The 16,227-nt window shown below is 50.1% G+C and overlaps 1 protein-coding gene across 1 annotated transcript in view; it reads right to left on the bottom strand.

Moving 5' to 3' along the window:
* The window catches only part of LOC140204411 (sprouty-related, EVH1 domain-containing protein 2-like), a 136,058-nt gene extending 126,558 nt beyond the window's left edge, over positions 1–9,500 (bottom strand). Inside the window, exons 1-2 of the mRNA XM_072271132.1 lie at positions 9,459–9,500; positions 8,208–8,491 (exon numbers count right to left, since the gene is read on the bottom strand). Of these exons, the coding sequence (XP_072127233.1) occupies positions 8,208–8,491; positions 9,459–9,500 (326 nt within the window). The remainder of the gene's footprint in view (positions 1–8,207; positions 8,492–9,458) is intronic.
* Positions 9,501–16,227: the final 6,727 nt, after the last annotated feature.

Raw genomic sequence — 16,227 nt, 5'->3', positions numbered from 1 at the left:
CTTGTCATATTTTGGGAGTCTTAAGGGATTACCTACCAGTTGAGGGCATTTGATTGTACTTGGGAAGTTGCCTCCCATTGAACACACTTATAATTTACCTGACAGGGTGGTTGATGAATTGTAAATATGAGTGTATTTTGGATCATCTGACATGTTGTGGATGTGTGTGGGCCTTTGTCTTGAAGTAGTGTGGGGGTATGGTTGTGAAATGTCCGTATTTGTATTTGTGAATTGTTGTGTTGTAAATACATTAGCTGCTATGATATGTTCGGGGCGGGTGGGGGGAGGTTTGTTTGGGGGTACGATATAAAAGCAAAATGGAAGAAAATGTAATCCATTATATATTCTGTATTGTTCCATTCCTTCAATTTAAAAAAATATACCCAATAGCCTGATCTCCTCTGTTATCTGTGGCAATGAATTCCACAGATTCACCAGCATCTGGCTGAGAAATTCTTCCTCATCTCTGTTCTGAGGCTCTGCACTCTGGTCCAAGATCTCCTCACTCTAGGAAACATACTCTCCATGTTGACTCTATCCAGGGCTTTCAATATTCATTAGGCTTCAATGAGATCCCCCCTCCTCATTCTTCTAAACTGAAGTGAGTACAGGGCCAGAGTGATCAAACACTCCTCATACGTTAAACTTTTCATTCTTGTGAACCTCCTCTGCCGCCTTCCAATGCCAGCACATCTTTGCAACACACGAAAAATGCTGGAGGAACTCAGCAGGTCAGGCAGCGTCGAGGGAAATGTATGAACAGTTTCAGGCCGAGACCCTTCTTCCGGACTGAAGGGGAAGGGGAGAGGATACCGGGGAGGGAAGGAGGCTATCTGGAAGGTGATAGGTGAGGCCAAATGGGTGGGAATGGTAAAGGTCTGGAGAAGGAGTTTGATAGGAGAGGAGACCATGGGAGAAAGGGAAGGAGGAGGAGATCCGGGGGGAGGTGATAGGCAGGTGAGAAGAGGAAAGAGGCTAGAGTGGGCAATGGAAGAAGAGGGAAGGGGAAGGGATTTTTTTTAACCGGAAGAAGAAATCAATATTCATGCCATCAGGTTGGAGGCTACCGAAACAGTGTCACTCCTTTACCATGAGGGCGGCCTCACCTGGGCACAAGAGGAGACCATGGACCGGCACGTCGGAACGGGAATGGGAATGGGAATTAGAATGCATGGACTTTAAAAAGAGAGGTTGGACGGGCTGGGACATTTCCCCCAGGAGTGAAGGAGGCTGGGGTTTATAAAATTACAAGGGACACAGGGTGGGTAGTCTAAACTAGAGGGCGTAGGTTAAAGTTGGGAGGTGAAAGGTTTAAAGAGGTCCTAAGTGGAAACGTTTTCACACAGAGGATGGTGGGTTCATGGACGAGCTGCCTGAGGGAGTGATACAGCGCTGTGCAGAAGTCTGTGGCACCTGAGGTCTTTAATATGGTTTCAGATGGCCTCACAGCCCTGATCTCAGCATCACCGAGGCCGTCTGGGATTACCTGGAGAGACAGAAGCAAGCGAGACAGCCAAAGTCTGCAGAGAAACTGTGGCAAGTTCTCCAAGATGCTCGGAACAACCTACCAGCCGATTTTCTTACAAAACTGCACGACTGTGTACCTCAGAGAATTGATGCGGTTTTAAAGGCAAGGGGTGGTCACACCAAATATTGATGTGATTTAGCTTTTTTTTTTACTGTTTACTGCTCTTTATAGTCAATTTCCTGATGTTTAGAAAGTTTTCAATTCATTGCTTTTGAAAGCATCTTCGCTTTACAGGATTTTTTTTTTACGTGAGCTGAAGACTTCTGCACAGTGCTGTAGAGGTGGGTGCAATTGCAATATTCAACAGATACGACAGCTCGAGCCCGGGCCACGCAAGCGCGGATAAATACAGCGTCGTCACAGAGGATGTCTCGCGTGAGAGTTCTCCAAAGGTTTATTAAATCATAGGAGCCATAGCAGATGGTCAGAGGCCTTTCCCCAGGGTGGAAGAGTACAGGGCACAGGGATAAAGTGAGAGGGGAAAGATTTAAATAGGACCTTAAGGGCAAATATTTCCACACAGAGGGTGATGGATATATGGAATGAGCTTCCCAAGGAAGTGATAGACGTAGGGCCATTTACAATGCTTAATAGGCATTTGGACAGGCGTACGGATGGAAAGTGGGTGGCAGGGTGCTCCTTCCCTCCACTAGCCTGCAGGCCACCCTTGGGCAAGTGTATAACCTCCTTAACCCTCAAATCAGGGTCACGTGAACCCGTGGGAGAAGGTGGTGGATGGTTGTACGAGCAGCCGGTGCAGATCACAAGTCCTGATGATGTGACCACTGACGCCAGGCAGACAATCTCTGAAGACTGTTGATAATGGCCGGGGGTCACCCGTCTTGTAAAGACACTGCCCGGAAGAAGTCAATGTCAAACCACTTCTGCAGAAATATTTGGCCGAGAACAATCATGGCCTTTAGACCATGATCACCCACGTCTTCCTCTAACGAACGAATGGTTTGGAAAGAGTGGAGGGTCTTTTTTTCCGGAAAATCCAGACAGATGTGACCAGCTTCGATAGACACCTGTGCAGGCAGGGTCAGGTTTGGCCGAAGAGCCTGGTTCTGCGCTGTAGAACTCTGTGTCTCTAACCGGGAAGCGCCACGCCACAGGATCATTCAGCCGTGGGAACGAGGTGGCTCCTCATGGAATCTCATCCTTGCAGCAGCCCCTCTGAGAGCGAGACACTGCCCCCATCCTGCGGCCTGGAGCGAGGTTCGAACTTAGCACCTCCCGGGCCCTAGGCAGAGCCGCCAGGGCTTCTCAGGAAAGTGTGGAAGGCCCCCTCCATTCTTCATGGCACCATGCATAAAACCCAGCCCTCTGGCCCGGCTCTGTGCACCCTGATGCCAAGACTGTCGCTGGCTGAGAGACAGGCCTGGTGGATCGGCCTCCCGCATACACACAGCAGTAGAGTGCCCTCAAGCCTATAGATGGGCCCAACGTATTGATGCATTTCCAAAGAAGGCACCTTATTGGCTATATTTCATTAGAAGTTTGAGGAGATTTGGAGTGTCACCAAAAACTTGAGCCAGTTTCTACCGATATTCCATGGCGATATTCTGCCCGGTATGGAGGGCTCACAGTGCAGGATATCCTAAAGGTTAACCTCCAGGTTGAGTTGGTTATGAAGAAGGCGAATGCAATGTTGGTATTAATTTCTAGAGGTATAAAATATAAGAGCAGGGATGGGATGTTGAGGCTCTATAAAGCACTCGTGAGACCACACTTGGAGTATTGTGTGCAGTTTTGGGCTCCTTATTTTAGGAAGGATATACTAAAAGGCAACGTAACTTCATTGGACATGTGATTAGGAAAGAGGAGTTAGAATGCACGGTAATTATTGGAAAGATTGAAGGGAAGAAAGCAAGAAGAAGACAAAGACAAATGATGATGGAGACAGCAGCCAGAGAACTGGAAATGAACACCGATGAATTGATTCACTTGACCCGAAACAGGAGTGTGTGGGCCATGGCAGTCAAAGCTCAAACTGGGCACGGCACCTGATGATGATGATGATACTGACATTGGAGAGGGTTCAGAGAAGATCCACGAGAATGATTCCAGGAATGAGAGGATTACCGTATGAGGACCGTCTGGCAGCTCTTGGGCTGTATTCCCTGGAGTTCAGGAGAATGAGGGGGAGATCTCATGGAAACATTCCGAATGTTAAAAGGCCTGAACAGATTAGATATGGCACAGTTATTTCCCATGGTAGGGGATTCTAGGACAAGAGGGCATGACTTCAGGATTGAAGGATGTCCTTTTAGAACTGAGATGCGGAGAAATTACTTTAGTCAGATGGTGGTAAATCTATGGAATTTGTTGTCACGAGCAGCTGTGGAGGCCAAGTCATTGGGTGTATTTAAGGCAGAGATGGACAGGTTCTTGATTAGCCGGGGCATCAAAGGGTATGGGGAGGAAGGCATGGGAGTGGGGATGACTGGAAGAATTGGATCAGCCCATGACTGAATGGCGGACCAGACTCGATGGGCCGAATGGCCTACTTCTGCTCCTGTATCTTATGGTCTTATGGATTGGAAAAAAGTGTAGACTCAGCCAGCGCCATCATGGGTACAAGTCTCCTTCAACAGGCAATTCCTCGAGAAGCTGGCATTAAGGGCCCATCACCCAGGACATGCCCATTTCTCATTGCTACCACTAGGAAGGAGGTACAAGAGCCTGGACACACACTCAACAATTCAGGTTCACCTTCGATGAACCCATGAACACAACCTCCCTACTTTGCTTTCTTTCTGCACCACTTATTGATTTTTTTTTAATACTTAGATTACGAGAACACTCAGTCCTCTTTTATTGTCATTTAGAAATGCATTCATGCATTAAGAAATGATACAATATTCCTCCAGAGTGATATCACAGAAAACAGGACAAACCAAAGACTAACACTGACAAGACCACATAACTATAACATATAGTTACAACAGAGCAAAACAATACCATAATTTGATAACGAGCAGACCATGGGCACGGTAAAAAAAAAAGTCTCAAAGTCCCGATTGGTTCCTGAGTCCCCAATAGCAGGCGGCAAAAGGGAGAAACTCCCTGCCATAAACCTCCAGGCACTGACAACTTGCCGATGCCTTGGAAGCACCCAACCACAACCAACACTGAGTCCGTCTGTCCGAAAACTTCGAGCCTCCGACCAGCCCCTCCGATACAGCCTTCCGAGCGCCATCCTCTGCCGAGTGCCTTCAACCTCGCCCCGGCCGCTGAAACAAGCAAAGCCGAGGACTCGGGGCCTTCCCCTCCGGAGATTCCTGACCACACAGTAGCAGTGGCAGCGAAGCAGACATTTCAGAAGTTTCTCCAGATGTTCCTCCGTGCTCTCATGTGTGTCTCCATCGAATCAGAATTGTGCACGGTCCCCTACTTGACAGGTAACAGATATCATTCACCGGAGTGGCTGCGTGCGCTGCCGTCGCGTCGCCATCTTCTCCTCCTCCATGCGAAATTTCACAAACACAAGGAAGCCTGCTGAAGCTGGAAATCCAGAGCAAAACACACACACACACACACACACAAAATGATGGAGGAACTCAGCAGGCCAGGCAGCATCTATGGAGAAGAGGAAACAGTCGAGATCCTTCATCAGGACTGGTCTCGATGAAGGGCCTCAGCCCGAAGTATTGACTGTTTACTGTTTTCCATTGGTGCTGTCTGGCCTGCCGACTTCCTCCAACATGTTGTATTTTGTGAAATTTGTTGTTTTGCCACAGCAGTGCAGTGCAAGACATGGATTACTGCGACTTACGGTAAGAAATACACTCATAGTAATTTTTTAATGTTTTGGATTGTACTGCTGCAGCAGAACAACAAATTTCACAAAATGTCAGTAGTCCTGATGAAGGGTCTCGGCCCGAAACGTCGACTGTACCTCTTCCTATCGGTGCAGCCTGGCCCGCTGCGTTCACCAGCAATTTTTTTATGTGTGTTGTCTGAAAGGCAATAAGCATTCGAGTCAGAGGGGGTGAGGGCTGGAGGGGAAAAGCCTGAGGGTCATGTGGCCAGCTTCTCTGAGTGACAATGCGCAGGCCACTTCCCCTGACCCGGTTGACAGTGTGCCTTTAAGAAAGCTGAGGCCAATAAAACTCCAATCAATCAACTGTGGGAGGCAACCGCCAGCTCCTCGGTGAGGGTGGGTCAGTTCCTGAGGGAAGGGTGTGGGGGCTGGGGGGGGGGGGTGGAGATCCTTTCTATGGCGGTGTAGAATGTGACAGGTTTATATTAAGCCCTCTCTCCCTTCCCTGAATTGCTGGCAGTGTGGTTAATTAATGCACTTTCCTTGCTTGCTGGCCCTCCCAGCCACAGCCCCCTCCCCGGCCAGCTAGCTCGGTGGCTCTGTCCATTGTTGCCGGCTGACAGGTGTGTAAATGAGTGATTAATGTCTCCTCACCACCCTGCAACCGAACCGCTCGCTCTGAGACCAGCTCAAGGGGCTATTTCTCCCGGCCGTGGCCCTCCCTGTCGAGGAGACCACCACCACCCCCGCCCCACCCTCCGCTCCCCCGACAATAGGGAGAGCTCCAGCCCATCTGTGCACAAGTAACTTTGTGCCTCGGCTGTGTGGTGGTGGCGGGAGGAGCAGCCCCGACTGGCGGACCCCTCGATGCCAGGCTTATGGAGGAGGGAGGCGAGGCGGCAGTCTGCACGGGGCCGGGCTCTCTCCAGCTCTGAACCCGGCACCTGGGCTGCGTTGTCGACCCACACCCAGGCCCAACCCCGGCGGTGGGGAGTGGGGGGGGGGGAAGCTGTCGTTGTAGAATGAGTGGCGCAGGGGCTGCGGCGGGTAGTCCCGCTGCCTCATAGCGCCGGAGACCCTGGTTCGATCCTGGCCTTGGCCTCTGCCTGCCTGGAGTTTGCACGTTCACACTGTGACTGGGTGGCTCTCCCCTGGGTTCGCTCCGGTTTCCCCCTGATGTGTCCAACTGAATTTTATTTTGTGATAACGGAGAAGATAACATATAGGAGCAGAATAAGACCATTTGGCCCATCATCAAATCTGTCCCACCATTTCACTCTCCAGCTCCAATCTCCTGCCCGCTCCCAGTACCCCTTCATGTCCTGACCATCGAGAATCTGTCAACCTCTGGCTTAAATACGGCCGATGACTTGGCCTGGACAGCCGCCTGTGGCAACGAATTCCACAGATCCACCACTCTCTGGCTAAAGAAATTCCTGCTCATCTCCGTTCGAAATGGGCCTCCTTCTATTCTGAGACTGTGTCCTCTGGTCTTGGGAAACACCCTCTCCACATCCACTGTATGGAGGCCTTTGAACATTCGATAGGTTTCAATGCGATACCCCCACTCATTTTTCTGAGTTCCAGTGAGTAGAGGCCCAGAGCCATCAAACGTTCCTGGGATCACACTTGCCAACCGACTCTGAACGCTGTCCGGGTGGTGGTGCAGTGAGCGAATGAGCCACCAGGGGGCGCAGCATGAGGCAAGTGCAATAATACAAGACATTTGGAAAAAGTACATGTAGAGCGATAGGAGCAGTTTGGATGAACAATAGACAATAGGTGCAGGAGTAGGCCATTCGGCCCTTCAAGTTGGCACCGCCATTCACTGTGATCATGGCTGATCATCCACAATCAGTACCCTGTTCCTGCCTTCTCCCCATATCCCTTCACTCCGCTATCTTTAGGAGCTCCATCTAACTCTTTCTTGAAAGAATCCAGAGAATTCTGAAATACCTGCTTCGCTGCCGCCGCTACTGTGTAATCCAAAATCTCCGAAGGGGCAGGCCCCGAATCCTCGGCTTTGCCTGCTGCTTGGCGGCCAGGGCCGGGGTCGAAGCGTTCGGCAGAGATGGTGCTCGGTGCTCGGTGTCAGAGGGCTGGTCGGAGGCTCGAAGTTTTCGGACGGACTCTGAGTCGGACTGTGGTCGGGTGCTTCCAGGATGCTGCATCGGCAAGGTTGCGGTGCTGGAGGCTCATGGCAGGGAGAGTTTCTCCCTTCTACCATCTGCGTGAGATGTTGGGGCTATCGGGACTTTGAGACTTTTTTTTACCGTGCCCATGGTCTGCTCTTTATCAAATTACAGTATTGCTTTGCACTGTTGTAACTATATGTTATAATTATGTGGTCCTTGTCAGTTTTAGTCTTGGTCTGTCTTGTGTTTCTGTGATATCATACTGGACAAACATTGTATCATTTCTTAATGCATGCATTACTAAATGACAATAAACGAGGACTGAGTGTCCTCATAATCTAATCTAATCTAAAAAATTGGCCTCCACAGCCTTCTGAGGCAGAGCATTCCACAGATCCACAACTCTCCGGGTGAAAAAGTTTTTCCTCAACTCCGTTCTAAATTGTCTACCCCTTATTCTTAAACTGTGGCCTCTGGTTCTGGACTCCCCCAACATCGGGAACATGTTTCCTGCCTCCAGTGTGTCCAATCCCTTAATAATCTTATATGTTTCGATCAGATCCCCTCTCAGCCTTCTAAATTCCAGTGGGACAAACACCAGCAATTTGGGGTCGGTGCCATGGTCGGGTTGGGCTGATTGGCTGACGTCCAAGCTGTATTATTCTATCGAGGTGTATGGGGTGTCGAGGGAGGGGTAGCACCGCTGGTGAGGGGGTGGGGTGGGGGCTCGTTCTGTCCATTCCGGGGGTAGCTCGCTCTCCTTTGGTCTCCACCCGACCCTCGGCCCTCGCCTGTGGCTCCAGCTGCTTGCCACGCTCTCGTACACGGCTCCGACGGGCGGGCTAAACCGGGTGAGGGCAGCTGGCGGGCCTGGCGCCCCGGGAGGGTAGGGACGCGCCGGGACCAGCAGGCGAAGCCGGGTCCGGTGGACTGGGCGGAGGATATCCAACGGCCAGGGAGGCAGCACTGTAACGCGGTCCCACTGAAGAAGTCACTGCCGTCCACTGCAGCCCAGGGAGGCCCCGGCTTGTGATATTCGTCCGTTCCAATGGACGCCAACTTCTGAGGTCCAGAGAGTGGATCTGCCTCGGTTAAAGTCCACCTTAAAAACTCTCCTGCACAAGTTTCCTGTCACCGTCGGACAGGAGCCTGCACAGCTGTAAATTATAAGTTGTTTTTACGTGAGTAAATTCGATGGAGTATCCTTCACTCACGGACGCATTTCTCTGAGGAGAGCCTCTGCTTCAAACAATGATTTGGCATCCCTGTTACATCTCTTGATGTCTTTCTATCCTATCACCATCTCTTTTCAGCTTACTCTCCCAATCCTTTCATCAATTCTGCATTCACCCAATCAAAGTTCAAAGTTCAAAGTACATGTAGATCAGCATATACTACCCTGAGATTCATTTTCTTGTGGGCATTCACGGTAAATCCAAAAACCACAATAGAGTTGGTTGAAGACTACTCTCAGCAGGACACGCAAACAACTAATGTGCAAAAGATAACAAACAGTGCAAATACAAAAAAAAATAAATAAGCAATAAATATCAAGAACAGTGGTGAATATGTGGAATTCGTTGTCACAGGTGGCTGTGGAGGCCAAGTCTTTGTGCATATTTAAGGCAGAGGTTGTTAGATCCTTGATTGGTCAGGCAATGAAGGGATACGGGAGGAAAGGCAGGAGATTGGGGCCGAGAGGAAAAATGGATCAGTTATGATGAAGTGGTGGAGTAGACTTGATGGGCCAAATGGCCTGATTCTGCTCCTATATCTTATGGTCTATGACGGACAACCACCATTACTCTATGCCTCTGTCACCCTCCCTGCATTTCCCTTGTTCTCTTCCCTAACTTTCATATGTACACCCCCTGATACTCTTGCTTCTCTCCTTCCCCTGTCAGGCAGAAAGTACAGAAGCCCGTCAGCAACTCCCACCAGGCCCCAGGACAGCTCCTTTCACATGTTGTCAGACTTTTAAGTGGATCTCGCCTACTCTATGAGAAATGACCTCAGTCTGCCAACTTGCCCTGCCGTGGCCCCCGCACGTCCGCAGGCGCCTCCGTTTCATCCGGCGAGAGCAGCGAGATCTTTTAATTCTGATTCCCATTCCCGTTCTGAGGTCGGTCCCTGGCCTCCTCTTGTGCCAAGATGAGGACAACGTCAGGGTGGAGGAGCAGTTCATTCTGGGTAGCCCCCAAACTGATGGCATGAATGTCGATTTCCCCCTTCCAGTTTAAAAAAAGTCCCCCTCCTCCCCTCTTCTATTTCCCCTCTCCTCTTCTATTACCCACTCTGACCTCTTACCCATTCTCATCTGCCTATCACCAGCCCGATGCCCCTCCTCCTCCCCTTTCTCCTACAGTCACTCTCCTCTCCTATCAGATTCCTTCCTTTCCATCCCACCTATCGCCTTCTGGTTAGTCCTCTTTCCCCCTCCCTCACACTTCTATGCTGATACCTTCCCCCTTCCTTTCCCGTCCTGAAGAAGGGCCTCAGCCAGAAATGTCAATCGTTTGTTCATTTCCACCGAATCTGCCTGACATAGAACATAGAAATCTACAGCACGTTACAGGCCCTTCGGCCCACAATGTTGTGCCAACCATGTAACCCACTCTAGAAACCACCTAGAGTTTTGCTAGCGCACAGCCCTCTGTTTTTCTAAGCTCCATAGTGACCTGCCGAGTCCCTTCAGCATTTTGTGTGTGTTGCTCTTGCACTTTCTCTGTAACAGCAACACACCAACACCTTATATTCCGTCTGGGCAGCCTCCAACCTGATGGCATGAACATTGACTACCCTAACTTCCGTTAATGCCCCTCCTCCCCCTCATACCCCATCCATTATTTATGTACTTATTATTAATTTTTTTCTCTCTCCTTTTTCTCCCTCTGTCCCTCTCACTATACCCCTTGCCCATCCTCTGGGCTTCCCCCTCCCCCTTTTCCTTCCCCCTGGGTCTCCTGTCCCATGATCCTCTCGTATCCCCTTTGCCAATCACCTGTCCAGCTCTTGGCTCCATCCCTCCCCCTCCCGTCTTCTCCTATCATTTTGTATCTCCCCCTCCCCCTCCCACTTTCAAATCTCTTACTATCTCTTCCTTCAGCTAGTCCTGACGAAGGGTCTCGGCCCGAAACGTCGACTGTACCTCTTCCTAGAGATGCTGCCTGGCCTGCTGCGTTCACCAGCATTTTTATCCGTTTTGCCTGATTCTGAATTGAGTTCTCCTCTTTGCGACTTCAACACTTTGTATACGGAATGATCTATCTGAATGGCACGTGAACTGAGGCTTTACACAACATAATGTTACATACGGCAATAATTAGCCAATATCAATACGACTCGGCCGACGGGTGTTGTAGTGGCATCCGCACCGGACTTCGAGGCGAGTGGTCCCGGGTTCGAATCCGGCCGGCTCCTTGAACGCTTTCCATCCTTGCTGGGTTGAGCGTTGAGTTAGCAACTCGGCCTCGTAAAAAAAACAGTCAAAATGCTAAAGAAACGGCAAAGTTACTGCCTGATGCACCACAAATACAACATCAGGAATAGGTTCCCTCTCTCCACCCTGAGCTGCTCAGTGGGGAAGCAGATTAATAATAATCCAGCCCTTCGAGCTGTGTTGCCCAGCAACTCCCCCACCCCCCCAAATTTAACCCTAGCCTAATCATGGGACAATTTACAATGACCAATTAACCTACCAACCGGTACGTCTTTGGACTGTGGGAGGAAACCAGAGCACCAGGAGGAAACCCACGCAGTCACGGGGAGAACGTGCAAACTCCTTACAGGCAACTGCGGGAATTGAACCCCAGATCACTGGTACGGTAAACCACCCCATTTCAGGCCCAGCACTCTTCAACAGAGACTTTGACTGTTCCTGTCTCCTGACCTTCCGAGAGTAGCCAGCGGAGGGGTGGGTATACGGAATGAGCAGATGGGGCAGGCGCAATAACAATCTTTAAAAGGTATTTGGATAAGCATTGGACGATAAGTTGTTAACGAGACATAGGCCAAACAATGGTAGATAGGACTAGTCTGGTGACCATGATACCGACATGATAAAGCAAGCCGTGAACGCTGTCAGAGATGGAGGACCTTCATTGCTGTCCTGAATGCCAGAGGCATAATGGGTAAAAGCGATGGTTGGCATGGATGGGTTGGGTGAAGGACCTGTTTCTATTGTGTACAACACTATATCTCCTCAGCCTTTGTTTCTGCAACAGGACGACCCTAGCATCTGACGTCCCATGTAGAGTTCCTTATCATCGTCGTAAAACACCACACACCACGGTTACAGACCCCTCCTCCCCACCAGTCCATGCCCACCATGTTGTTCTTCCAGCTTGTCCCAATTTCCTGCCCATTTCCCTCTAAGCCCCATCACACTATGCACCTGTCCAGGTGTTTATTAAATGATACTGTTACACGTGCTTCAACCACTTCCTCTGAACCTGTTCCACACTCTGGGTGAAAAAGTTGCCCCTCTTTTCCATAGACGCTGCCAATCTGCTGAGCTCCTCCAGCATTTTGTGTGTGTTGCTCTGGACTTCAAACCTCTGCGGGTTTTCTCTTGTTTGAAGTTACCACTCAGCTCCCTTTGAGATGTTGCCCTCTTTCCCTACTGCCTCCTAATTTTAGACCGTCGGCCCTGTGGAAAAGACTGTTCCCATCACCTTATAATCCCAAAAGATACAGGAGCAGAATTAGGCCATTTGGCCCATCGAGTCTGCTCCACCATTTCATCATGGCAGATCCATTTCCCCTCTCAGCCCCAATCCCCTGCCCTCTCCCTGTAACCTGTCATGCCCTAACTAATCAAGAATCTATCAACCTGTGCCCTAAATATACCCAATGACTTGGCCTCCAGCAGCTGCCTTTGGCAATGAATTCCACAGATTCACAGCTCTCTGGCTAAAGAAGTTCTGATCTCCATTTTAAAAGAAGGGCGCCTCTCTATTGTGAGGCTGTCTTAGACTCCCCCCACCATAGGAAACAACCTCTCCACATCTACTCTATTGAGGTCTCTCAACATTTGATTGGTTTCAATAAGGTCACCTCCCGTTCTTCTGAATTCCAGAGCCATTCTTTCTTAGATAAAGGACCCAAAACTGCTCACAATACTCCAACGAGGCCTCACCAGTGCCTTATAAAGCCTTCTCTATGTGTCTGATTATTATAAACACTTTGATAAAGTTGCCCCTTGTTGTCCTACAGGTAAGGTCCTTGCCTGACCATCCCCTCCCTGAAATCCAGGCCCTCTAGTCTTGGTGCCATCCTTATCAATTTATTCTGTACTCTTTCCAGTTTAACCATGTCTTTTCTATAAAATGGTGATGGAGGAGGTACGATGGGAGATGTGGGAGAGAGGGTTATTGAGAGATGGAGGAGAGAGGTATGGTGAGAGATGGGGAGAGAGGGATGGTGGGAGATGGGGAGAGAGGGATGGGGATGGAGGGAGATGGGGAGAGAGGGATGGTGAGAGATGGGGAGAGAGGGATAGGGATGTCGGGGGATGGTGGGAGATGGGGATGGTGAGAGATGGGGAGAGGGATGGTGGGAGATGGGGAGAGAGGGATGGTGGGAATGGGGAGAGGGATGGTGGAAAATGGGGAGAGAGGGATGGTGAGAGATGGGGAGAGGGATGGTGGGAGATGGGGAGAGAGGGATGGTGAGAGTTGGGGAGAGAGGGATGGGGATGGTGGGAGATGGGGAGAGAGGGATGGTGAGAGATGGGGAGAGGGATGGTGGGAGATGGGGAGAGAGGGATGGTGGGAGATGGGGAGAGAAGGATGGTGAGAGATGGGGGAGAGAGGGATGGTGAGAGATGGGGGGGGATGGTGGGAGATGGGGAGAGAGGGATGGTGAGAGATGGGGGGGGATGGTGGGAGATGGGGAGAGAGGGATGGTGGGAGATGGGGAGAGGGATGGTGGGAGATGGGGAGAGAGGGATGGTGGGAATGGGGAGAGGGATGGTGGAAAATGGGGAGAGAGGGATGGTGCAAGATGGGGAGAGGGATGGTGGAAAATGGGGAGAGAGGGATGGTGGGAGATAGGGAGAGGGATGGTGGAAAATGGGGAGAGAGGGATGGTGGGAGATGGGGTATGGAGGGATGGTGAGAGATGGGGGACAGAGGGATGGTGGGAGATATGGGAGAAGGATGGAGGAGAGAGGGATGGTGGGAGATATGGGAGAAGGATGGGGGAGAGAGGGATGGTGGATGGAGGGATGGTGGGAGATGGGGGAAAGAGGGATGATGGGAGTTGGGGAGAGAGGGATGGTGGGAGATATGGGAGAAGGATGGGGGAGAGAGGGATGGTGGATGGAGGGATGGTGAGAGATGGGGAGAGGGGGATGGTGGGACATGGGGTATGGAGGGATGGTGGTAGATGGGGAGAGAGGGATGATGGGAGACAGGGGAAAGAGAGATGGTGGGAGACGGGGAAAGCGGGGTGATGGGAGACAGGAGAGAGAGGGGTGGTGAATAGAGGGATGGGAGTGATAGTGAGAGAGGGATGGTGGGAGTTGCGGGAAAGAGGGATGGTGGGAGTTGTGGGAAAGAGGGATGGTGGGAGACGGGAGAGAGAGGGGTGATGGGAGACAGGAGAGAGAGGGATGGTGAATAGAGGGATGGGAGTGATAGTGAGAGAGGGATGGTGGGAGTTGTGGGATGTGGGGATGGTGGGATGTGGGGATGGTGGGAGGTGGGGATGGTGGGAGGTGGGGGAAAGAGCAATGATAGTGATTGGTAATGTGGGATGAGTGGAGTTATCCCTGTGGATGAGCAGGAAGTTGCTATATTTTGTAACCTCAAAACATGAAAATAAATCAATTGAAGACACGAGAGCCGGAATAGGGGTTTAATTTAAGTTTCATATGAGCTGTTCACGTACCTAAGGGTAGCGTGAAGATGTATGGAATTAACATACTTTAGAAATATCTCATAATTAATTATTTAAATGAACAAGAGTGCTTCATCAGCCTTTACATGTATGACGGTAGATTGGTCAATCCCGCTTACTCTTATCCAGCACCTTTGTAATTTTAAGCTCCCCCATTACCTCTCCCCTCAGCCTCTTTGTCACAGAAAACCGACTCAGCCTCTCCAGTCTCGCTTCTGTCTTTGTTAGCAAGGGCTTAAAGATTACAGAGAGAAGCAAAGAGAATGGGGATGTGATGGATGAAAAATCAGCCATGATGGAATGGCAGAGCAGTTTTGATGGGCCAAATGGCCTCATTCTGGGTCTCCTATGTTTTACGGTCTTAATTTTCAATATCCCAATCCGCGTAAATCTCCTCTGCAGTGTGATTATAGAAGAAGAAGAGAACTTGCCTTTAAACTCACGAGAAAGCATAGGCCTTCAACTTTTTGCTGTTGATGTTTCTGTAGCAGGCAATTTCTTTTTTACAAGGTCAAGTCGCTAGCTCGACGCTCAACCCAGCACGGATGGGAGCTGGCTGGATTTGAACTCTGGACCTTCCGCCCCAAAGTCCAGCGTTGACACCACTACGCCACCAGCCGGCTAAATGTGATTAGACCTCTCCTGTAATGCAGTGGCCAGGTCCACACACAATACTCATCACCATGGTCTAGCCAGTGCTGTACTCACACAGAAACGTCGACTGTTTACTCTTTACCATTGACGCTGCCTGACCTGCTGAGTTCCTCCAGCATTTTCCACGTCTTGCTCTGGATTTCCAGCATCTGCAGACTTTCCTCATCTTTGAGGTGCACGTTCCTGATCTTATCAAAGATTCAAAGTACGTTTATCATCAATGTACGTATACAGAATACCACTCTGAGATTGGTCCTCCCACAGGCAGCCACGAAGCAACGGAACAGCATGGAACTCGGTCAAGAAAACATCAAACAGCCAATACATGAGAAAAGGACAAATTGCACAAATGGCAAAAAGCAAGCAGCAACGCGTAGAATATCAAAGGTCAGACCAAGGGTCAAGTAATATTGGGTTTAGCTCAGATCAGTGTTCCACCGCTAGCCCACAGCAGGCCGCAGGGCAAAGTATTCCTCACTGAAACATCCCAGACCACAACTTTTGCCCCAATAAAGCCACTCAGTAAAACAGCCCTGACCACCAGCATGGACTCAATGGGCTGAACAGCCTCCATCCATAAGAAGATGTGGGTTTAGGGACAAGGGCGGTCCTGTATGGGACAAACCAATTTAGCCTAATACGGGACAGTTGGTAACCCTAACCTTTACATACAAAAGAACATAAGAAATAGGAGCAGGAGTCGGCCATCTGGCCCGTCGAGTCTGCTCCGCCATTCAATAAGATTGTGGCTGATCTGACCATGGACTCATCTCCACCTACCTGCCTTTTCCCCATAACCCTTAATTCCCCTACTATGCAAAAATCTATCCAACCTTGTCTTAAATATATTTACTGAGGCAGTCTCCACTGCTTCATTGGGCAGAGAATTCCACAGATTCACCACTCTCTGGGAAAAACAGTTCCTCCTCATCTCCGTCCTGACTTTACTCCCCTGGATCTTGAGGCTGTGTCCTCTAGTTCTAGTCCCACTCACCAGTGGAAACAACTTTCCTGCCTCTATCGTTTCTATCCCTTTCATAATTTTATATCTCTCTATAAAATCTCATCTCATTCTTCTGATTGACATTTCAGGCTGAGGCCCCTTATCAGGTCTAGTCGACATTTCAGGCCGAGACCCTTCATCAGGTCTAGTCGATGTTTCAGGCCGAGACCCTTCATCAGATCTAGTCGACATTTCAGGCCCTGATGAAAGGTCTCAGCCTGAAACGTCAACTGTTTATTCC

Source organism: Mobula birostris, chromosome 10, assembly GCF_030028105.1.
Source record: "Mobula birostris isolate sMobBir1 chromosome 10, sMobBir1.hap1, whole genome shotgun sequence".
NCBI classification, from domain to species: domain Eukaryota; kingdom Metazoa; phylum Chordata; class Chondrichthyes; order Myliobatiformes; family Myliobatidae; genus Mobula; species Mobula birostris.
Note: the sequence above shows the minus strand (reverse complement) of the source record. Positions and strands in the feature narration are given on the sequence as shown.